The sequence below is a fragment of the Pinus tabuliformis genome, chromosome X (assembly GCF_031772625.1).
Source record: "Pinus tabuliformis cultivar Carrire ecotype Pingquan chromosome X, CPIR1, whole genome shotgun sequence".
Taxonomy (NCBI): domain Eukaryota; kingdom Viridiplantae; phylum Streptophyta; class Pinopsida; order Pinales; family Pinaceae; genus Pinus; species Pinus tabuliformis.
Genome location: NC_142308.1, coordinates 51,366,392 through 51,389,469, shown reverse-complemented (window position 1 = coordinate 51,389,469; position 23,078 = coordinate 51,366,392). Strand labels below are relative to the sequence as shown.

The 23,078-nt window shown below is 39.0% G+C and overlaps 1 protein-coding gene across 1 annotated transcript; it reads right to left on the bottom strand.

Annotated features, from left to right (window-relative positions):
• Positions 1–1,953: 1,953 nt before the first annotated feature.
• LSF2 (dual specificity protein phosphatase (DsPTP1) family protein) lies at positions 1,954–16,446 on the bottom strand. Its single transcript, XM_089451703.1, has 4 exons — positions 15,899–16,446; positions 15,618–15,823; positions 2,489–2,656; positions 1,954–2,407 (listed from the first exon to the last, which is right to left on the bottom strand). The coding sequence occupies exons 1-4, from the start codon at positions 16,182–16,184 to the stop codon at positions 2,210–2,212; spliced, it is 858 nt and encodes a 285-aa protein (XP_089307829.1). The 5' UTR covers positions 16,185–16,446; the 3' UTR covers positions 1,954–2,209.
• Positions 16,447–23,078: the final 6,632 nt, after the last annotated feature.

Genomic DNA, 23,078 nt, shown 5'->3' with positions numbered 1-23,078 from the left:
CCTTGAAGATGCTAAAGCCCAATATCCCCAAATGAGCGCAAGATCAGGCTGGAAATCAGCAGTCGTCCTTGGACTAGAAGGTCAAGACGTGGCCGACTGGAGAAATTTATTGGAATTCTTGTTTCAAATTTTATTAGGCTCAGGCAAAGATGTGTCGTGCTAGTCTAAAATCCTGCTACAAGTGACTTTATAGCTAAATTAGGCTATTCAGCGTTCGTGGAACCCCATATCAGTGGGGATCCAAAATGGTGGTGGAGTCTCTTTGGAAACTTCACAGCCCGCTCATACAAATCACCCTTTAGCTTGCCCTAAACAACAAGATTATGACATGGGATATTAGTTTGAAAAGGGAATGGGTGGGCCCAAATAGATGCTCCATATGTAAACAAAATGAGGAATATACATCTCACATCTCTATTTCTTGTCTATATTCAGTGCAGGTATTGAGGTTCGTCTCTACATAATCAATCAAAAAGCTCACTGGCCAAATGCAGGGAAGACTACTTGAAAGAATGACTTAAGACAAATCAGTAAAAGTAAAACAGTTCGAAGCCTTTCCATGCTTCTTTGTTAATATCATTTGGTGGGCATGGAGCGTATTTATTTTCAAAGACATGTTCATTCCTACTAAGATTTCTGCTGGTCTAAACCTAAAGCAATGTAATGAGTTTAGAGTGGATCCAAAGCCAAAAAAGCTAGGGTTTCCAGTGATGCCAGATCTAGATTACGACGTTCCTTGGGGTTATTTTGATGGTGCAAGCAAGGTCAACCCTCTGTTTGTGGGATAGGTGTTCTTCTTCATCTGAATCAGAATCAAGCTTTTCATATTTGTTATGCCCCACGTAGAGGGTCAAACAATCGAGCTGAATTTATTGCCCTCGTGGCTCTTCTTTCTGCTCAAGTGCTAAAACTTAAAAGATTTGAAAAAATTTACAAGTCATGGGAGATTAAAAACTGGTTAGTAACTAGGAAATAGAAAAATATCAGTGGAAAATGTGTCTCCACAGCCCCTCCTTTCAGGACTTACAAGAGGTAATGTCCTCTTTTGAATGGCTTTATTTTGGACATGTTCTCAAAGAGCTCAATCGCAAGGCAGACGAACTTTCTAAAGAAGCTTTGGCTCTATCTTCAAGGTCTTTCAGTATTTCTGAATATGTGGAAGGGTTGGTTCATGATTCTATGGATTTTAATTTTAAATGTTTTTAGTCTGCTCTGTGTCCTTTTGATATCTCACTTTTCTTGGATGGGTCACTGGCAAGCCCTTTGCGGCTTTTTATAATAAGCAGGTATCGATTGTAAAGCTCAGATTAAAATGTTGAAATCCAGAAAGGACTGTTGTAGGTGGTTTTCAGATTTTGATGCACGTTGGCTTTGTCATTTTAGTCCTCTTTGCAGACCGCAACATGTATATTCATCCCTCATCCTCATGAATATATTAGAAAAAGACTTTTTGAAAATATATATATATATATATATAAAAGGATCATGTCAACTGATTTTATTGTAACAACAACGTATCTTTTCCATGAGTTCATTAAGTTTATTTCTAATCATATTTACACTGAAAAATAAAAAAATCTTATTTATTTAAAAAACATAAAAAAAAGAAAGGAAATATGAACATATCAAGATTGCACAGAATAAAATGTTTTTTAAGAGCCACGTGTTATTCATATTAAATGGTCACCTATGATAGTTATAATGTTGACACCTTTATAGACAGTAGAGGACCGTATTATATGGTTAGATGTACTTATTCACAATCATCCAACCATTATTTATCACATATTTATTTATTCTCATCCAATATGGACATTTCTTGGATATTGTTTCACTAACAGGATCACAATTTATACCTCCATCTAGAGATCCACAAAGGTAACTGACTGATAAATAAACCCAACTGTATAACATTGCCTTACCTTGGCCATATAAAGATCAGGAATGACAGCATTCAGAGCTAATTCTGAGAAATAATATTATGAGAGTTAGATCCACATCAAGCCTTGTTTTCTCTGATCGTTAGATGTGCTCCTATACCAGTTGTGAAACAGAGCAAAAATCCAGATACAGACCATTGTAGACAAATAAATACACTATCGTTACAATATCAACTTATCAAGCATCCTTGCTGTCACATTAAACTTGTTTCATTACTCGTTTAGAAACAATTTTTTTAGGCCGTTCATATTTATGAAATTCTATATCATCAACGAAGACCGACAACTCTGTCTTGAATTAGCTTCCTTTCCCAATCTGCAACACCTGTGAAAGCATAATCAGGAAGACTCTCAAAGGATGCCTTCCACGGATCATTTTTTGCCAGATCATACGTGGCACCTCTAATTGCATCTCTCTTTGGTCCACAAGGTCTTTTTGATGTCACCATATCATATGCCTTATTCAACTGCATAATAAGGATACAAATTAAAAATCGAAGTACATATGATTAAACCAAGCAGCGTAGAAGGTTTGGAGGACATCTTACATCCATATCACAGAACCAGAAGAGATAAGCAATTGCTACAGCCGGTGCCCTTCCCAACCCTGCTGTGCAGTGGACATATACAGTGCCCCCTTTTGAAATGGCCCAATCTAAAGAAGAAACTGCCTTTGGTAACTCCTTTCTCAAAGAGTCTGGGTCAAAATCTCGGGCCTGAACATGGAATTGAAGAGAATTTGCCAGAAATGGTTAACGGTTAATCATGACATGAGCTAAGCCAAATATAAATATTGACCAGAGCTATAGTCATAGGCGTTCATCTGATCACAATGCATAAGAACATCTCGAGTACTTTGTTATAACGGTCAAAATTTTCATTTTTGGAGAGCCTAAAATCCCACGTTAAGTGGACAATTTTAACTATAGGTTATCATGATGACAAGCTTGATAACACATCATTTTTCCGTGACATATTCAAATAATACTTTGAAACTGTTGTAAGAAAACTAAATCAGCATAGTGCATTTCTTCCTACATTTTTCGTACAAGGTCCAAATTCTTAATTAATTTTCTGACCACATTAAATCAGCAGAATGCATTTCCTCCTACATTTTCCATGCAAGGTCCAAATTCTAAATCATTTTCTGACCATTATTAGCTTGAAGTTTTCCATTGCAGTCGGTAAGCGTGTATTGCTGTCCAGTGTTCAAGCACTCAATTTTCTTCCTGCATCAATCAGAAACGGCTTTTCCCATAATAATTTCTCATAGGAGAATTATGTGTACACTTGGAGCCAGTACTTTTTTTAATCTCTCATAAGTCAAGAAAAATGTTTTAAGATGAAGGCCAACACATTTATCAAAAATTACAATTAGAATAATGCAAGTTTACAGACCCGTAATAACAGAGAAACGGAGATTTACATCATACAACGAACACTATCATTTTAGTTTTAAACTCCCAAACTAGTCGTCTGTAAATTTTCTAATTTTCATCTTGGTTGAAATCGGGCACTAATACGTCATTGTGTTTTTCAATCAAAAAAATCTGAAAAAAATAGTGCAAAAATTTAGATTTCCCAACTAACGTAAAAAATAGCAATCTAACTGCAGAGTCGGAAAGAAGCATTCATTGCGCTTTATTTATTAGGAAGTGACGCAGTAGCATCAACACTCTAACAGACTCAAACATATATGTATCTAAGTTTGAGTTCCCATTGGCCAGTTTGCATGTTTGATGGCAGAGAATATGTACCCTTACATTGCAGCGGTATGCAGTATGGACTGAATTGCAGAGATTCCCAAATTACTAGTTATTTCACATTGTAATAATCTAAAACATTGTTAGAGATAACAATCCCCACTTCAATGGTGGAAGAAATCCAGACTAATACCGTGAATATGCTTGGAGCCAATGGTCATCCAATTCTTTCATTAGTTAAGAAAAAAATCAAAATGAAGGTCAAGACATCTATTAAAATTTACATTGAGAAAACTGCAAGTTTTGCGATCTCTGATAGCAGAGAAACCGAAAGTAATACGCTATGGACATAATCATTCTACTTTTGAACTTCCAAAATAGTTACAAATTAATTTTTCAATTTTATCTTTTGTTGAAATCATGTTCCATGGCAATGGAGATGGACTGCCATGTGGCAATGGTATACAAACTGAATTACATAATGATAAAACCCCCAGTGTAGCCCTTATTTCTTGTTGTAATAGTGTTGGAAACGACAATCCCCATTTCCACACTGAATATAGGACTTGTAGCTCAGCGACAAAGAACCTGCCTAGCAACCACGGGTAGGTTCTGTAATTATCCCTTGCCTGTCTAGTTTCTAATGCAGTGTCACTCTGACATGGCTAGAAGGAAAGGGACGTTGGAAACTAAGTCAGTTCATGTATGTATTTGAATTCATCAACCATGGAATTCAGAAAAATATCACCACCCCAAAAAGGATTCAATATAATTTGTCACTGAGTTCAAAAAATTAAAAATATATCACATATGCCAATAAATAAGTTATTGAATATATAATTTATATAAATAATAAATATATTAAATATGAGCATGAAGCAAAGCGCCCAAAGTGATAATAAAGATGAGTTACCAAGATTGGGAGAACCTCCTCCAAATAACCCAAGCACATCCACAGATCCAAATCAAAGTCTGTGTTCACAATAATGGCGCTGTGGAGAATGATGGACACCAAGCTAAAGAGGAGTACGGCTTTCCATCCACAGATTGATAGACAAACAGAGGTCGTAAACAAAACAGTGGCTCATTTTTTCTGAGGGTATTGCAGCAAGCATCTTAAGTTGTGGGATGAACAAATACATTATGTTCAGCATGCATACAACGGGGCTTTGCACTCTTCTACTTGAATTTCACCATTGGAGACATGCTTAGGGTACCTGCCAAAGTCACCCTTAGATTTGATCTTTGGGAAAGATGAGGATTCCAATGAACAAAGTGATGACATAGCTCACAAGTTCATTCAAAGGATCCAGACGATTCATCAAACAGTGCAGGAACATTTGGAGAAGAGTCAAGCATAGTATAAAACCTAACATGACAAGCATAGGGTTGATCATTAATTTCAGGTTGGAGATCGCGTATGGCTTCACATCAACAAGGACAGGTTAAAGGGAGAAGGCAAAAAGTTGAAACCAGTCAGATAAGTCCCATTCAGCATCTTAGAGAAAATTTGAACCAATGCTTATCGCCTTGATTTACCGGCTTATATACAAATGTATTTTGTAGTCAATGTAGAGAACTTGAAACTTTATGAACCTCCCATGATCATGGATCTAGATGAGAGTGGTCAAGTTCTATCAGTGGATGATTTCGCTCCAAAATACTTGGACAAGTTTCCCGAAAACATCATCCTAGACAGAAAGACCAGAACTTCACAATGGGAGATGTGGAGCAATGTGGAAAAAGTCGAAGTCGGGATTAATTCGGCAAGGGTCCAAAAGTTGAAAAACTCGTCAAAATCGGGAGTTTTTTGAAAAAGTCAGCAAAATTAAAAAATTAAAAAAAAATTAAAAAACACAAAATTATTCATTTTTTTATTTTATTTTAACATCCAGAGTATCCACAACATCAAATAAATTCATTTCCACATAAACATGTAAAGAAAGCTAATATATAATATGTATATGAAGTCTAATGCTACATCACATATCAAAATAGTGAATCAACTCCTGAATTTTGAGTCTTGTCCGAGTCTCAACTCTCAAGAGTCAAAATATCAACAAAAAATATAATAAATGTATATCATGAGTCATCTAAAAGTCATCAAGTAATCAGTCACTCAGATCCTCTTCCCCTTTTAATTTTTGTTTCTACTAATTGTATTAAGAAGTAAGTTACTAATTGTATTAAGAAGTAAGTCATGCATTTATTCAGTAGATTGTAATCTGCTTGGGTAATAAGGTGTCAGGTGGTAGGTCCAATGAAAATTAACAGTTAGTATCACAGTAGATGTGAAAATTAACGCCTGGTGAATCCAAGTTGCTTATTTTCTGAGAAAACAGTGGATGTCAGATTATTAACCTAGCCTTGGCATCTATTATTCAAAAACTCTTGGAGGTAAAAGCCACTTCTGATACATAACCTTTCCCCACATTTACAGGGAATTCACCACTAAAGAAGATTCCCTTTCAAAACGTGCTCTCATTGCAGGAAGGATCTTTGCTGTCACAAGATTTCACAAGTACTTTGTTCCTGTCTGAAAAATGGGTTCTTTTTTGAGGCACTAGTTTTGTTTTTTTTGGACAGGTTGTTGCTATTTGATCTTCATGACCTCCTCTTTGTTGTTTCTCCTGGAAGCATTCAACAACTGTAACAATGTTTTTGATGGTGTGGAGTTCTTTCTATGGAAGACTGTTGTATGCCTATCCTTTTGGTACTTTTGTAATCTTTTGAAGGGGCAGTGGCTGTTAGAGTCTGGATCACTGAAAGCCTGGAGGCTTAGCCAATGTATACTTTGCTTTCTAACTAGAAATATGAAGTATAAAGATTTGTTTTTCCTTGGAAAACAAAAACATATCTTAACCTCAAAACTAACAGATTACAAATGAGACTGCTATGCTCGCAAGAAGTATGAAAAACAATACAATGCAATAACTTGAAAATGCATGGATGGAAGCTTCAATTTATAGTTTTTTCACCTTTGCGGCCTCTTTATCCGCGGCCTGGGAAGGGAGGAAGACTTTTTGGGTCGACTCCCGATTAAATCGGGAGTATAAGGAAAAAATCGCGATTTTTTCCTTTGTGAAAAAGTCGCCAAAAAGTCGGGGGATTAAATCGTTTAGTTCAAAAAATCGCGTTTTTAGGATTAAATCGGGATTTTTTGCAGACTTTTTCCACACTGATGTGGAGTACCTTCGAGTGGGTCTCAAAGGAATGCATCTCAGCAAGGCACGATGGATTGAAAAGAATAAAGTGAGGGAGCAATTCCCTCACCTACCTGTTGATTGATAAGGCTTTTGGAGGCCCAAAAGCTCCTCAGTGGGGAGGATTGAACCAGGAGGATCCAAAAAGGCTCAAAAGTTGAAGTCCTCAAATCTTAGCAAAATTGGCACCAAGTCATATAGATCTTGCTGAGACGATTCCAAAAGCGTGAACAATGCATCAATCCGAGTTTATATGACAAAGTTATGCTCATCTGAACTTTTGTGTAAACAGGTAAGAAAAAAGGCAATGACAGTGCCACATGTCAACCCCGGACATGCCACGTGGCATGACATGGCATCTTGTTAGGCAATTGACATGGAAAGGACAAGCGTGACTGAGCACAACCATGAACCAATGGGATGGGGCCACATGGCCCAATCAAATGGCGCCATGTGGCACCCATCTGACAGCCAAATAGGCCAAGCACACTTGGCACATGACAAATTGTTGGAGCTCCAAGTTGTTTATGCGACAAGGTCAGATTGGCAGACCGGCTAACTTTGGCAAAGGTTGGGCTAACTATGGCAGCAGTTAAAATTTGTTTTAAACCAATGTATATTAATTTGTTATATATTTTGATTGGATGCCAAAAATGGTTGGGGGTTCGCGGGTTTGAACCCCAAGACCCCACCGATGAACGAACACACAAACCGTGTGCCAACCAATGTGCCAACGGGGCACGTTGTAACATCCGCCCACCAATTAATATTTAAACCCCCACAATATATTCAATCGAGGACCCACAGCGGGCGAGCGGAGGTTGGGCCATGGAGGGCCAAGCAAAACTCAGCGCAAGGTAGTGGAACCATGTCAGGCAGGCGCCTTTTTCAAGATTGATTCCAAGGAATATTTTGCAAGAATATTCTCAAAATATTCTAAACTGTTGTGGCATCTTGAAGATTCCCCAAGGGGTCCAGAGGTGAAAGTGACAAAACCATATGAAGTTTATAGTCATTTTTCACGAAATTTTGAGGCGAATGCACTAGTGCAGTCAGAATTAGGATCCGAGCAGCAGATTTTTGGGTCATCTCCAAATGTGATGTATTGCCATGTATTTGCCATCATTTTATTGAGATAATATAGAAGCCTCTCCACTTTGAAGTGGGGCCCAAAGACGTAGCTCACACATTGCGAGTGAACTCCGTTAATAAATCTGGGTGCATTGTCTATATTGCCTTCTCTTTATGTTGTTTCTTCATGAATGTTGCATTTATGGTATTTTCATTCTCTTTATGAAATTTTGTTTAACATCACTAAAGGAAAGATCCCAGATCAACTATGTCCTCCCTTGGGCAATTAATTGGAAGAGGACATACAAAGGATGTTAAATTTAGGTGTGTTATATGCTTAGAGCAATTTATTTCAATTTTCACAGTTAGCTCAATATCTTTTCCAGATTAGCAATCACATCAGCATTAAAATACACTGCAGACAGAACATAAACATAAATCGCAGAAGACAAGCCAAGACAAGAGGACACAAGATGTGGCGTTAGCCAAGGACAAACCCTAATGTGGGGAAACCCTTGATCAATTCTTCTTATATGTTCTTCAATAGTTTAGCAAAGAGAGAGAGAGAGATAGTACATTTACAACAGAAGTCAACAATTTGACTTATCTAGATAAGAGAATAGATCATCTCTAAGAAGATGATACATGAAATTAGTTGAAGACATGATGCTTCGTCACACTGCACCTCACTGCACCTCACTGCACCATGCTGCACCCATCATCACAATGCTGGACCTTATGACCATGTTGTACACATCATACTGCTGCAACTTATGTTGCATTGTTGTCCCAGTGTTTAGCACTGTTGTACCTTGTGCCACTGCAGCACCATGTTGTCACCCATGTGCTTGTTGCACCAAGTACCATACTGTTGTCCCAATGTGCTTGCAACACTATGCTTGTTGCACCTCGTTGTTGTTGCTGTCCCATGTACCATACTACTGCAGCACCATGAATTTGCTGCACTAAATACTAGATGTCCCATGTATCTCTGCTGCACAATGTCATTGATCATTGTGCTGTCCCAACAAGTTGTTGTCCCATCATTGTGTTGTCCAATGATTTTGCAACACCGTGTACCTTTGTTGCCATGTCACAATGTCACTGTTGTCCATGCATCTTTGCAGCACTACGTAGCCTTGTTGTCCATGCATCTTTGCAGCACTTATGTAGCCTTGTTGTCCATGCATCTTTGCAGCACTATCTAGCCTTGCTGTCCATGCATCTTTGCAGCACTATCTAACCTTGCTGTCCATGCATCTTTGCAGCACTTATGTAGCCTTTCTGTCCATGCATCTGTGCAGCACTATCTAGCCTTGTTGTCCATGCATCTGTGCAGCACTATCTAGCCTTGCTGTCCATGCATCTTTGCAGCTCTAAACCGTACCTAGAAACAGCGTTTAGGGCTACCTTTAGGACAGCATTTAGGGTTGCCTTAGAACAACGTTTAGGGCTGCCTTTAGGACAGCATTTAGGGCTGCCTTAGAACACCGTTTAGGGCTGCCTTTAGGACAACATTTAGGGCTGCCTTAGAACACCGTTTAGGGCTGCCTTTAGGACAGCATTTAGGGCTGCCTTAGAACAACGTTTAGGGCTGCCTTTAGGACAGCATTAGGGCTGCCTTAGAACAACGTTTAGGGCTGCCTTTAGGACAGCATTAGGGCTGCCTTAGAACAATGTTTAGGGCTGCCTTTAGGACAACGTTTAGGGTTGCCTTTAGGACAGCATTTAGGGCTGCCTTAGAACAACGTTTAGGGCTGCCTTTAGGATAGCGTTAGGGATGCCTTAGAACAACGTTTAGGGCTGCCTTCTTTGTTGCGGCTAGGGCAGCCTCTTTTCTTCCAACGTCTAGGGCTTCCACTCCTAGATTTCTCTTCCACTAAAACCCAAGACAAGTGGAGAGAAATCAAGATAGAAGTGTGTGTAAAAATGACTATCAAGTCATCTCCTTTTATACTAAAACGTTGAGCACATGTGGGGTTTATTTGGTTGCTGGCTGACCTTGACGAATTGTCTTATAACACAAATAAATTCATAACTCCATGAATACTTATCAGAATCAGATGATCTTTAGATCAATCCTACACCTCTCGATGAGAGGAGTCCAAGAAAAATATCAGCTGCCATAAATAAGATGACCCACATGGAGTTTGGCCCTAGTTGCCAATTTTAACACTCCCTCTCAACTAGGGAGAACTCCATCCGCTGATCCATTTGTCTGACTGTACTATCTCTGCCATCAGTGCCCTGCACTACTCTGCTCTACTCTGCTCTGCTCTGTTGAGCTCTGTTCTGCTAAGCTCTACTCTGCTGAACCATGAAGAAGAAGAATTGATCAAGAATGTCTCATACCATTCTCTACTGACCCGAAATCAGTTTTATTGATCCCAGATCAATATCACAAGCGAGTGTCTCAAACCACTCATACTGATCCCAGATCAATGGACATCATCCTAGCATAGGGAGTATGGTAAATACAACGATGCGTCCATCGATAGTACTACTAATGGTCCCTAACCCCATTTCCCTACTCATTGATCAGATGAGAGGTACTTCCCATGAGTCCCAGATTGCATGGGTAGGATGCCTCGACAGGAGAACTAATCATCCTGTCCACAGGAGAACGAATCATCCTGTCCCACAGTCGCCACGGGAGAACTAATCATCCCGGCCCACAGGAGAACTAATCATCTTGTTCCACAGTCGCCATGGGAGAACTAATCATCCCGACCCACAAGAGAACTAATCATCCTATTCCATAGTCGCCACAAGATATCACAGGGAAGGTTGAGCCATTCACCCTGTACACAGCGCACCATTAGGGGAGGGTGAGTCACCCTATGGTCGTGTGTTACTTCAGTAGGTATCCCAACCCCCCGGAGCTCCCAGAACTCAATGCATGCAACATGCAAGACCCTTATAAGAAGGTCTCTCAACGACTCCAAGTCATTCGGGAAAGTCACAGATTTGACCTTTCCCCAAGGCTTTGACAAAAAATTTGCGACCTGTACATCAGTCTCAATGTGATGGAGCCTCCTCGCTCATCGACTTACCATATCCCAGATAAGGTAGTATCTGATGTCTATCTGCTGAAGCAATCATCGAATATGGGATTCCTCAATAATCAAATCCCCCCTTGGTTGTTATAGAGGATCATAGTGGTATTCATCATGTGTACAAACAACTCACTGAAGAGCTTCCACAACCAGGCAGCTTCATACGAGATCATACTTGTAGCTATGTATTCAGTCTCAGCAGTGCTTATAGCAACCGACTTCTGCTTCCTGCTCATCCATGATATCGAAGCAGAATCCAAAGAGAACCAGCATTAAGAAGTGCTCTAGTGATCCTCTGCACTGCCTGCCCAGTCAGCGTTCGAATAATCATGCAGCTTCATATTTTCGGCAGTGTATCTCAATCCATGAGAGATTGTGCCCCGAAGATATCTCAGAAGATTCTTGGCACCAATCCAGTGAGGCTCAATCAAACATGAGCTCACCATGCTGACTGCAAAACATATATCTGGACAGAAGTTCACCAAGAACATCAATGCGAATGAGTTTATGAAACTCAGAGGCATTTCCCAAATCTGGTCCGGCATCACTACCATATAACTTCTTAAAGTTAAGATCCACGAGGTAGTCACGGGCTTGCAGTTTACTATTCCACATCTGGAATCCAACTTCCTCGTACTTCTGCAAATGAGAAGGTCTGCACCTGTCAGAAATAGGTCGTCCTCAGAAGGCGCCAGTATGAGAGGTCTATCATCCACAACCTTCGAGCAACGGTTTGGATCAGTTTCACTCCTAGTGAATCTCAACTTCATCAGACAGCGATCAGTCCTCTCATACTACGCCCAGGGTGTTTTGCTTCAAGCCATAGAGGGCTTTCTTCCACCTGTATACATGAGATTCCCAATCATGAATCTCAAACTCCTCGGGTTGTTCCAAACATGTGGACCTGCTACATGAGGGGAATGGTCCCCTTGTAAGATTTTCCTTTGGTACATCTCGGACATGTACCTTCATGCTCTTCTTGAATTCAGACATCCCTGTCACCATCTGACTCACATCGGGTAGGGCCCCATAATAAGTAGACCTCTAGTGCTATAGATGAGATGTGGCAACTGACATGGTCTCCAATGGACCATCCTACAACTTGATACAAATTTCCAACCCTGAACCCATGAGTAAAAGCATCTTAAAAATTCTATTTTCAAACACGTACCTTTTCATCGATGAATGCCACCCTGAAACCTTTGACTTCCATTGCCGAAATGGACACCAGGTTCTTCTTGCGATCAGGTACATAAAGAGATTCTCATAAATGAATCGAGTTACCCTCATTCAATCTAGGGGTAACATTCCCTACACCCTTTTCAGGATAGGTGGCATCAGCTCCAAGTATAATCCCACGATTGTTTCCATCTCTACTAAATTAGAGAGATCACCCTTCTATCCGATGAAGTGCCTTGAAGCACTACAATCAATAAGCAAGATTCCCAAGAATCTAAAGGAGAGGGCCAATACAAGATAATGCTTCTTTATCTTATCAGAAACAACATTTGATTCTTCATACCCGGGGTTCCTTGCTTTCTTGAAGAGTCACTCGTTTCCTTGATGACCTGCATTACCTGTCATTCCTCTGATCATTGAAGATGTCCCTGGAATGATTGTTATCTTCATCAAGTGATGTGTCCCTACCATTCGGACACTCCTTCGCATAATGGCCGGACTTATTACTACCAAGGCATCTGCCTTTCCTTCCACCCTTAGATCCAGACTTTCCATTGAAGTGATCTTTAGGTGGGCCATCAGAAGCTTCCGCTGTGCCATTCTGATAATATCTTCTGCTTCGACTTCACCCTTGGCAAATTTGAAGAGGGATGAGGAATCCATTGATCCTTTTGTCCTTTCCCAACTGTCTTCGGTGATTGCTCTTTCACTCTTGCTTGGGCTTTGTCTTTACCTCAGCTTTGATACCATGTTAATTTTAGGTATGTTCTATGCTTAGAGCAATTTATTTCAATTTTCACAGTTAGCTCAACATCTTTTCTAGATTAGCAATCACATCAGCATTAAAATAAACTGCAGACAAAACATAAACATAAATCGCAGAAGATAAGCCAAAACAAGAGGACATAAGATGTAGTGCTAGCCAGGGACAAACCCCAATGTGGGGAAACCCTTGATCAATTCTTCTTATATGTTCTTCAATAGTTCAGCAGAGAGAGAGAGATAGTACATTTACAACGGAAGTCAACACTTTGACTTATCTAGATAAGAGAATAGATCATCTCTAAGAAGATGATACATGAGATCAGTTGAAGACATGATGCTTCAACTGATTCTCCAAGGTGACTCCTTCACCTATCATTGTGCTGCATCTCGTCGTCACGTTGCACCTCACTGCACCATGCTGCACCCATCATCACAATGCTAGACCTTATGACCATGTTGTACACATCATATTGCTGCACTTTATGTTGCATTGTTGTCCCAGTGTTTAGCACTGTTGTACCTTGTGCCACTGCAGCACCATGCTGTCACCCATGTGCTTGTTGCACCAAGTACCATACTGCTGTCCCAATGTGCTCGTAGCACTATGCTTGCTGCACCTTGTTGTTGTTGTTGTCCCATGTACCATACTATTGCAGCACCATGAACTTGTTGCACTAAATACTAGATGTCCCATGTATCTCTGTTGCACAATGTCACAATGTCATTGATCATTGTGCTGTCCCAACAAGCTGTTGTCCCATCATTGTGTTGTCCAATGAGTTTGCAGCACCATGTACCTTTGTTGCCATGTCACAATGTCATTGCTGTCCATGCATCTTTGCAGCACTATCTAGCCTTGCTGTCCATGCATCTTTGCAACACTTATGTAGTCTTGCTGTCCATGCATCTTTGCAGCACTATCTAGCCTTGTTGTCCATGCATATTTGCAGCACTATCTAGCCTTGCTGTCCATGCATCTTTGCAGCGCTAAACCGTACCTAGAAACAGTGTTTAGGGCTGTCTTAGAACAACGTTTAGGGCTGCCTTTAGGACAGCATTTAGGGCTGCCTTTAGGACAGCATTTAGGGCTGTCTTAGAACAACGTTTAGGGCTGCCTTCTTTGCTGTGGCTAGGGCAGCCTCTTTTCCTCCAACATCTAGGGCTTCTACTCCTAGATTTCTCTTCCACTAAAACCCAAAACAAGTGGAGAGAAATCAAGATAAAAGTGTGTGTAGAAATGACTATCAAATCATCTCCTTTTATACTAAAACGTTGAACACATGTGGGGTTTATTTGGTCGCTAGCCGACCTTGACGAATTGTCTTATAACACAAATAAATTCATAACTCCATGAATACTTATCGAAACGGATGATCTTTAGATCAATCCTACACCTCTCGATGAGAGGAGTCCAAGAAAAATATCAGCTGCCATAAATAAGATGACCCACATGGAGTTTGGCCCTAGTTTCCAATTTTAACAAAGGAGGACGTCTAGAGGCTATTCTCACACGCTCTCCTTTTTTAGTTTGGGGTAAGTTTGAATCCTCCTTGCTAGGCTATACTCCAACATTCCTTAGTAAGGGTTTGATTATATATGATGCCATAGTCAATCTTGTAGTTGAAGGCTTTCCCATTAAAAAGATCTCTTTTAGTGGGCCATGATTTCATGATCTTCCTTGATTAGCAAAGGAGTTAATTTAGCTATCAGGTTCTAACCTCTTGCCTTAATCCACAAAACACCAAATAACTAACTTTAAAGGGTTTTTTTCTTGATTTGATCTTGCCACTTGATTCCTCTTGACCCCATAGCCCTGGAAAGATATTGGTATTGATCTTCATATCCTTCCATCACCTTTTCTTCCCTTTTTCAGAAAATTCAAAAAACGCTTCAAAAATCTCCAAAAAAATTGTTTTACTAAAGCTACTACTGACATCACCTTGTGTTCTTTTGACTAAGCCTTAATGACTCTAGAATGACTCTAATAGGAAAGCCCCCCTTTGAGTCGGAGGAGAGCTAGCCTAAAGTGTGAGGACAAGTTGCTGAGGTGACAGTGAGTGACCTTCCTAAAAGGTTCCTGTCGGATTGTGCATTCTCAATTGACGATTTTATCGCGCATGTATAATTTGGGCAGCAACACACCACAATTCATATACTGCCTTCAGCATAGATACCAGGTCGCTGAAACATCTGTTTCAGCCTGGTCTTTTTGGAACTCATGCAAGCAACCCACAGAGAAATACACCCTGGTGGCTAGCATACCATTCCCTCAACCTCAACAATGAACCAACACCCAATTGACGCTTATAAAAGTCTTGACCTAAAATCAATGAATTTTTTTCCCTTCTTCTGGACCTAAAGGGGTACCAACTGTCATTAGATATTTCAAAACAACCTGGTGCATGGCTTAACACTCCCTCAACCTCAACAGTTAACCAACACCCGATTGGCATTTATTAGAGTCTTCGTCGCAAATTAATGTAAATATTTGTTTTTTCTTCTTCTTCTGGGCTTAGGTGGCATCATCTATCATTAATCTTTTATCCAAAACTAGCAGTATTTTAAAGGAGGTAGGAAGTGCTTCTCTTGATCTTGTAATCCACAAACCTTCCAGATTGCATGAAGACCCTGCCTTTCAAATTATATTTAAAACAAAATAACAAAAGATAAAAATCGATCAAGTAATAGAGTGCTACTCACAGGTCTCCTCATATGCCGGATACCCAACTCCTGGCACCGCTTAACTATGGAACCCAGATCAATCCCCCAGTATTCAATGTCCTTATCCTGCTGTAAGTTCAAGATGGCAGTCACTCCCTCTTCCTCTTTAAGCCTGTCAATGTCGTCAGCATTCTGAGGCTGCGAACCCACAATCAAATTGGGCGTAATGCGAGTGTAATTCATTCCTGCAAATCCACAGGACCAGCTTTAGCCTAAAACAATAACTAGGATTCGACGAGAAGCAGGTCACGTGTTCGAACCTAGGTCGTGATGATATTCATATGGGTTTCTCATCTGGCGCTGCATTGCCTTGTTGTATTCGTCGCTCTTCTTCTCTGTTTGGCCGAGGGAAGCCACGGCTCTTCCTCTGGTAGACGGAAACGGTACCTTAAGGGGAGGCGGAATGGAGATCCGGTTTCTCATTGCTAAAGGGCCTTCGAAAATCCTCCTGCTGCAAAGGTTCGAAGCCTTGGGAACCCATCTCAAGGTTTCGATTGTGGTGCAATCTATAGATAGATTCGTTACAGAATATCCTCTCATCGACATAGCGTGTACAGGTCTCCGTTTGCAACTGCTGAACAGCGAGAAATGATCGACAATTGCCAATTATTCAGCACAATCAGAAAGGGAGTATTGATGTGGAATGTGCCATACTCGTGGAAGTTGTGAAATGGCTAAAAGCATCGTTGTTCAAGTTTGATCGTTGCATCTTTCTCGGCCTGTGTTTTCAATGTTGCAATTCATACCACTGATTATGATAGATGCAGGCAGTCTTTACATTATAATATTTTTGGGGCCGCTGTTTAATAATCGACGAATCACGATATATGGTAATATCGCCATTTAATAATCGATGCTGAGGGAGAGTGGACACATGATCGCGTCACCTATATTTTTAAATGGATCTTTAAAAAAAATCGGAACTTTATAGTAAATGATAGTCTTCCCTTTTTCGCTTTACTTTTTAGTTGAGCATTTTTGTAAAGTATTGGGATACGAGGACGCAGATTAATTATAAGTTTTTTTTTGTTTTTTTTTGCAATATTTCTGAAGAAGAAGAAAAAAAGAAATAAATTATTTTAACGTTCATGAGACTAAAGATAGCTTATGGAACAAATTGCTTCTTTATCTGCCTGATGTATTCGGCTCATTTTTTGTGAAGCTTCACAATAAATGCTCTCAGTTTCTCGACAAACCCTCGCTAAATAAATTATCTCAAGATCTAGCTGCTAGCATATCTACATAATTTTCCATGTTGTCTTTGAAGGCCTCACATTCTAAAATGAAATGCTTTTTTGTTTCCACTTTTCCGGAAGAACAAAAAATGCATACTCTTTCCTCCCACACTTCTTTTAGCATTTTCCAACGCCCTGTTTCACAACGGAGTTGATGAGAATTAGTCCTTAACTAAGCAATAAGAGTTGTGGCTCTCCAAGAGATATTGGCCTCTATGCATGTGTTATGAACTAGCGCACAATAAGATAGAAAATAGAAATAAACGCCTTAAAATTCAGTCTCTTCGAGGGGGCAACCTCATTTACGTTACACAAATGAACAATGCTTGGATGATACAAATGACAAGACCTCCTTTCTATATATAGGAGTCTAAAGGGTCATAATATAATCAGAGCCGACATAACAATAATAATGTAAGGGCACAATAATAACAATAGTGGGCTTCTATGGGGCACAATAATAACAATATGGGAACTACATGGGCACAACAATAAAATAAGGGGGTTGTGCTAATAACAATAAGGGTTTACACTAGTAGTATAAGGACCTAACATGCCCCTATCCTTCAAAAAGTGTTGTCCTCAACGCTTGAGTAGTTCTTGATATTTCTGTATAAAATTTGTGTCCTCCCGTGTGAAATCTTCAGTGGGTAAGTTCTTCCACTTGATGAGATAGTCTGAAATTGATCGATTTCGTAGTTGTCAAGTTCTTGTTTCTGTGACTACTCCAGGGTCCAATATAATTTTTCCTTCCTCGTCAAGTTCTGGCAATATTGTTTGAACTAGGATCTTCTGCAACTTTTGAATGAGTGGCCACACTTCTTCGTCCTTCTTCCATTCATCCCTTGCTTCATTTATCCAATATGGTTGGCTAATAGAAATAGCACAAAACAATGCTTCCACATCCTCATCTTTTCTTGAGAGTGCATCTGCAACAATATTTTGCTTCCCTTTTTTGTAGGTGATTTCAAAGTCATAACCCAACATATTTGTGACCCATTTTTAATGTTTTTTAAAAGATAACATTTGTTCTAAAAAGTATTTAAGACTATCATGATCCATTTTTACCTTGAAGTGTATTCCCATTAGGTAAGGTCGCCATTTCTTAAGTGCATGTAGTATTGCCAACATTTCCTTCTCATAAATAGCTTGCTTGAGATGTAGCTGTAAAAATACCCAATCGCCTACATCAAAACTTCTTTCACTGCGATGTTGATATGCCTGTTGTTTGATTCGATTTTGCACCAAAGCGGCGTTATCCTTTAAAAATTGGAGAACTTGTTGTTGATACTTGATGTGATCTTTCACTGCTTGAATCTTTTTCTTCTTGATATGTCCTTCTATATTGAGAGTTTGAGGAGTGGTAATGTCTTCCAATGCATTACAAGATATTGTCACATTCATTTCTTGATGCTCGATGTGATCTTTCACTTCTTGAACATTTTTCTTCTTGATATGTCCTTCTATCTTGATAGTTTGAGGAGTGCTAATTCCGACCAATGCATTACAAGATATGGTCGGATTCATTTCTTCTTTCTCGATGTGATCTTTCACTTCTTGAACATTTTTCTTCTTGATATGTCCTTCTATATTGAGAGTTTGAGGAGAGGTAATTCTTGCCAATGCTTTACAAGATATGGTCGGATTCATTTCTTCTTTCTCTGGGGTTGGTTCCTAGTGTACATTCTCTTCTTTTGATGTTTCTTGATCATTTTCTTCCTCCTCTTAACAATCAATATACAATAATTTTTTCTCGACACACTTATGACCTTTAATGTATTTGTTATCACAATTGTAACAAAGCCCTTTTGCTCTTTTTTCTTCCAATTGTTGTGGTGTCAACCTTATAGATTGTGGAAGGCTAGGAGAAACACCACTTCCATATTTATATTTGTAAGGGGTAGACATTCTTGTTGCCATAATTTTGCTTTCCACTTTTCTTTCCAACCTGAATGCCTTCTCTAATGAATCGGGTTTCCAAAGACGAACCTCATGTTGAATGTTATCATTTAAAGTCCCTATGGAGACATCAATCCTCTGCTTCTCTCGAATATCATTTTCCCTTATATTCAATTTTTGAAAGTCCTCAATGTGCTCTTCCATTGACCACTTTTGTTTGAGATTTATCAATTGGCTAAGGAAGGTATTGTTCTTTGTATCCTCATAATGTGTTATCATTTCATCCGTGAAAATTGACCACGTAACAAGTGGTTTACGAGAACAAAGTCCTTTATTTCATAAAAAATGATCTGGTTCTAAATATGAAGATGCAATACGTACATTTTGTAACAGTTGTACTTCATGTAGATCAAAATATTGCTCCATCTGTAGTATCCAATTTACCGGATCCTTGCCATCAAACTTCCTCATATCGCATTTTCTTGATTTTACTCTGAGTTTTCTTTCTTGAAGGGTATTCAATCAACTAATAAAATAAACAACAGACATATACACAATTCAGACATGGTGGAAAAGGCCTGAGAGCCTCACTGTATTATATTCCTCACACTTCCAATGTAATGTTTATGATACACATATAAATACACGAGGAACTTTGTCTCAAGCTAGTACGTCTATCTTGGACACTATGGTTGAGCAAATCTCTCAACCAAACATTAATCTAGGAGCCTAACTAGTTGCAGAGAATCTCTTAACCAACTAAACCTAAACTGACTCCTAACCATGAGGAACAAACTCAAACTAGAAAGGTAAGATTAAATCCAACTTTCTTGATTTTAATTAATTTAATTGTTTTGGACTTATAATTGTTTTCATCACATGAGAGTGAGGCTAACATTCCCCCCCTCAATGATAAGTCCAAAATAAGAACTAGGAACCATCGTCCAAGTTCTCATGCTGAAACTGTTGATCCTCAAAAACACTGCCTGAAAAACCACCAAAGCTGGATGCTGAAAAAACTCCAATCATAAGAGAACATGAGTCAGCTGCAAGTCTGAGTCATCTCTAAAATTTTGCTTGACAACTCCATCACGTGCCAAGCTGCAAAAGGATCCATCTGTCCTTTGCTTGCAATCAGCATCCTTTGTCCACTAACAAAATATTGAGAACGCCCACTGGCTACTTTGATGTTGACTGCCCACTGGCTGCTTTGATGTTGATGATGCCCACTAGCTTCTTTTGATGATGTTGTCGAGACTTTCAGTCTGACAACCACCCTTAATTCCATTATCATTTCCCCCCTTTTTCAGCTGAAAGGAGAGACAATCATCTGCATTTGATTTCTAAACTCCCCCCCTTCAGGTGTAGGAGAGTTTCACTGTTGTACTCCCGCTTTCAGGTGCATGAGAGTACCATCTTCAATTGACTATTGGCTGCAATAGTTGAGATTGAATTCTGTTGTAAAACTTATACAATCGTTTTATTGTTGACGACCATTCCCAAGGATCAATCCATGCATAATTGATCTTTAATCTAGCAGGTTGGTCTTGTTTGCAACATTTCTTTGATGAGTGATTCTGCTTGCCACAATGGTGACAAGGATGGAGATCAAAACAGTGATCTTCCATGTGATCTTTTCTTTGACAATGTTTGCATGTGGGTTTGTCTTCAACTTTCTCATGCCTTGTTGATGTTATTTGATCAAGAAATCCTGCACTGATGAACTTGATCGGCTTAGAATAATCGGGGATATGCAAGTTGTTTTCATCTTTGTCATATCCTAATCCTCGTCGATTTTTGTTACTTTGGAGTTCTTCCCACAGCTTGATTATTGGTTTGGAAGAAGCAAGTTCAATTTGATCATGAACAACTTCTACACTTGAAATTGTTTGGATGAGTGATTTGGAATCAACATCTTTATCTTCACCTGTATGGTTGAATGACTTGGAAGCAGCACTCTTTTGTTGCATCTCATCTCTTTGTAGTTGCGACTCTAATTGAAGGAACTCAATTGTTTCATGTGCATGTTGTAGATTCATTGAAATATCAACAAGAGTTGCTTTTCTGATTTGCACCATGTCTTCAGAAGTTGAGAGGATCAAATTGTTAAGAATCTGTAACAACTGAATGCTTTTCACCATGTGAACTTGCTAGAACTCACGCTTGCTTGCTTATAATACTTGTTGGATTTGTAGAACTCGCTCACTTGAATGTTTGAGCTTGCTTGCTTGAACTCACACTCGCTTGCTGTAGATATGAATGGGCTTGATTGTTGTTTGAATAATTGCTTTCGTTAAAGTTGAACTCGCTCAGTTTCAGGGTCGCTTGATGTTGTGAACTTTGCACTTTCTTGAACTCACACTTTTGATTGATCAAAAAAAGGGTGTCGAATACTATCGAAAATGCACCCAAGAGAAACACTTACAATGATTTGAATGACTCAGTTTAAAAAACAATGGATTCACTTGGTTTAATTGATTCCCTATCAATTCAAAGTTTGGGTGTCGGGTTCAACCGAGAATGTACCCTTACAATTCAACTCAATTTGACTTTGATTACAGGTTGACTTACAAAAAAATTATTTGCAAGTTATACAATGAATAATTGTCATTAAATGTTGATGTAGACTTTTCCTTGGAATGCTTGAGTTTTCAGCTTCATTAACTCGATTTGCCTTGAGTGAATGATGTTGAATTTCTTGTTGATGTTGAATGTTGATGTTGTCAACTTTAATTATGTGTTGTAGTTGTGCAAATGTATGTGATTGTTTGTGCTTGATTGAATGCTCGTTGCAGCTTCTTAATTTCAGGTGCTTTGATTAATGTTCTTGTTTCATTCACTTGCTTTAGACTCCTTGTGTTTTAGATAAGATATTTGTAGTGTCAAAACTAGACACAAAAACATGCACAATCAATCGCTACACAAGGTGTACTTAAGATCCCCTTATTCAATTTGGGGCGGATCTAGGACACAATCACGACCAAAAAATATGTGTTTATTAAGTATTTGAGTACATCAACCTTTTATTTTTACAACATCTTCGTTGAAACTTCTTAAGCACAAAGTTTGAGAACTCCTTGAAGGCAAATTATCTTCAAAAACTAGATGTTCACTGATTCAATCTCTCTCAAAGTAAAATATTACTTTAGAGTACAACAATGACTTTCTCTATAAAAAAAATTCACTTATCACTCCAAATACAAAATATGCCCTCACTATTACATACCACTCTTATCCCTCCATAAAAAAGAAAATTATGATCACTCTTTAAAAAGCTTTTATGATCATGCTTTTACATACTTTCCATTAAAATAATGTAATGAACTTTATGAAGTCACTTTATAAAAAGTGATTAAAGGCTTCCTTTTAAACTTGAAAGGTATATGCACCATTCAGTTCCTTTGATATATCAATCGTTGAATATGGCCTTAACAAAAAAATTTCCACCGTATACCTTGAACCTCATCACTATTCACATTTACGCATTCAAAATTTGTTTGTGAACCAAAAACAATCAAAGCAAGGCAAGCATGTATTCCAGCAAAGACAACTATGATTTTTGAGTTGACCATTCGCCCTGTTCATCATTGTTGATCTACAAGGAAATAACACTTATGACAGACTCCACGCATGTTCTCTTTTGACACTCCGCTCCGCTACACTCGAAGCTAAAAAAAATGAAATCAAAGCTGCGAAGAAAATTGTCATCAGCGTTGATTTGGTGGCCGCTGCGACAAAGAAGCTTCAGTTTCTCAAAGTTGTGAGTGTTATGTCTGGTCCTCTGGTCTTACAGGCCATTAAAAAGTACAAACAATTTTGGATGCTCTTTACTACCTCCCTTGGACGTTCAATGGGTCTGGCATTGTCACTACTTGAATCCAGAGCATACCGTCATTACTATGTCTCTCGATTTGCCAGAATAATTGACAAGCCTCTGCTTCCTTAAGAGTAAGACTTAAGGCCAGAAAACATTGAAATTTAATATATATTTATTCATGCATTTTGTGCCCAGACTTCTTTGTCAGAATGTACAATTTAAGCCATGTGAATTATACATATTTTAAAGCCACTGACTTGAAATTGAATTAAAATTTGGAACAACTGAGATAAACCTGTATTTTTGAATTGAGTTTTCTGAGAAGAATCGTTGGAAATCGAAAATGGCTCGAAGATGAATGGAAAGTTATTGCCTTGAACTATAGTGTTCTTGGCTCTTGTAGAGTAAGATCTGCAGCCTCCCGTAGCGACTTCCACTAGATATCCCAAGATTGCTTCCTCGGGAAGATCCAGAGCATCTCCTTCTAAT

What these genes read in the sequence shown, in the direction of transcription:
- LSF2 (XM_089451703.1), bottom strand. Translation starts at nt 16,184, where the DNA reads ATGTCGATGAGAGGATATTCTGTAACGAATCTATCTATAGATTGCACC. An exon ending in TCCGGCATATGAGGAGACCT is followed by an intron (nt 2,657 to 15,617) that starts GTGAGTAGCACT and finishes TTCCATGTTCAG; the next exon opens with GCCCGAGATTTTGACCCAGA. An exon ending in TCTGGTTCTGTGATATGGAT is followed by an intron (nt 2,408 to 2,488) that starts GTAAGATGTCCT and finishes CTTATTATGCAG; the next exon opens with TTGAATAAGGCATATGATAT.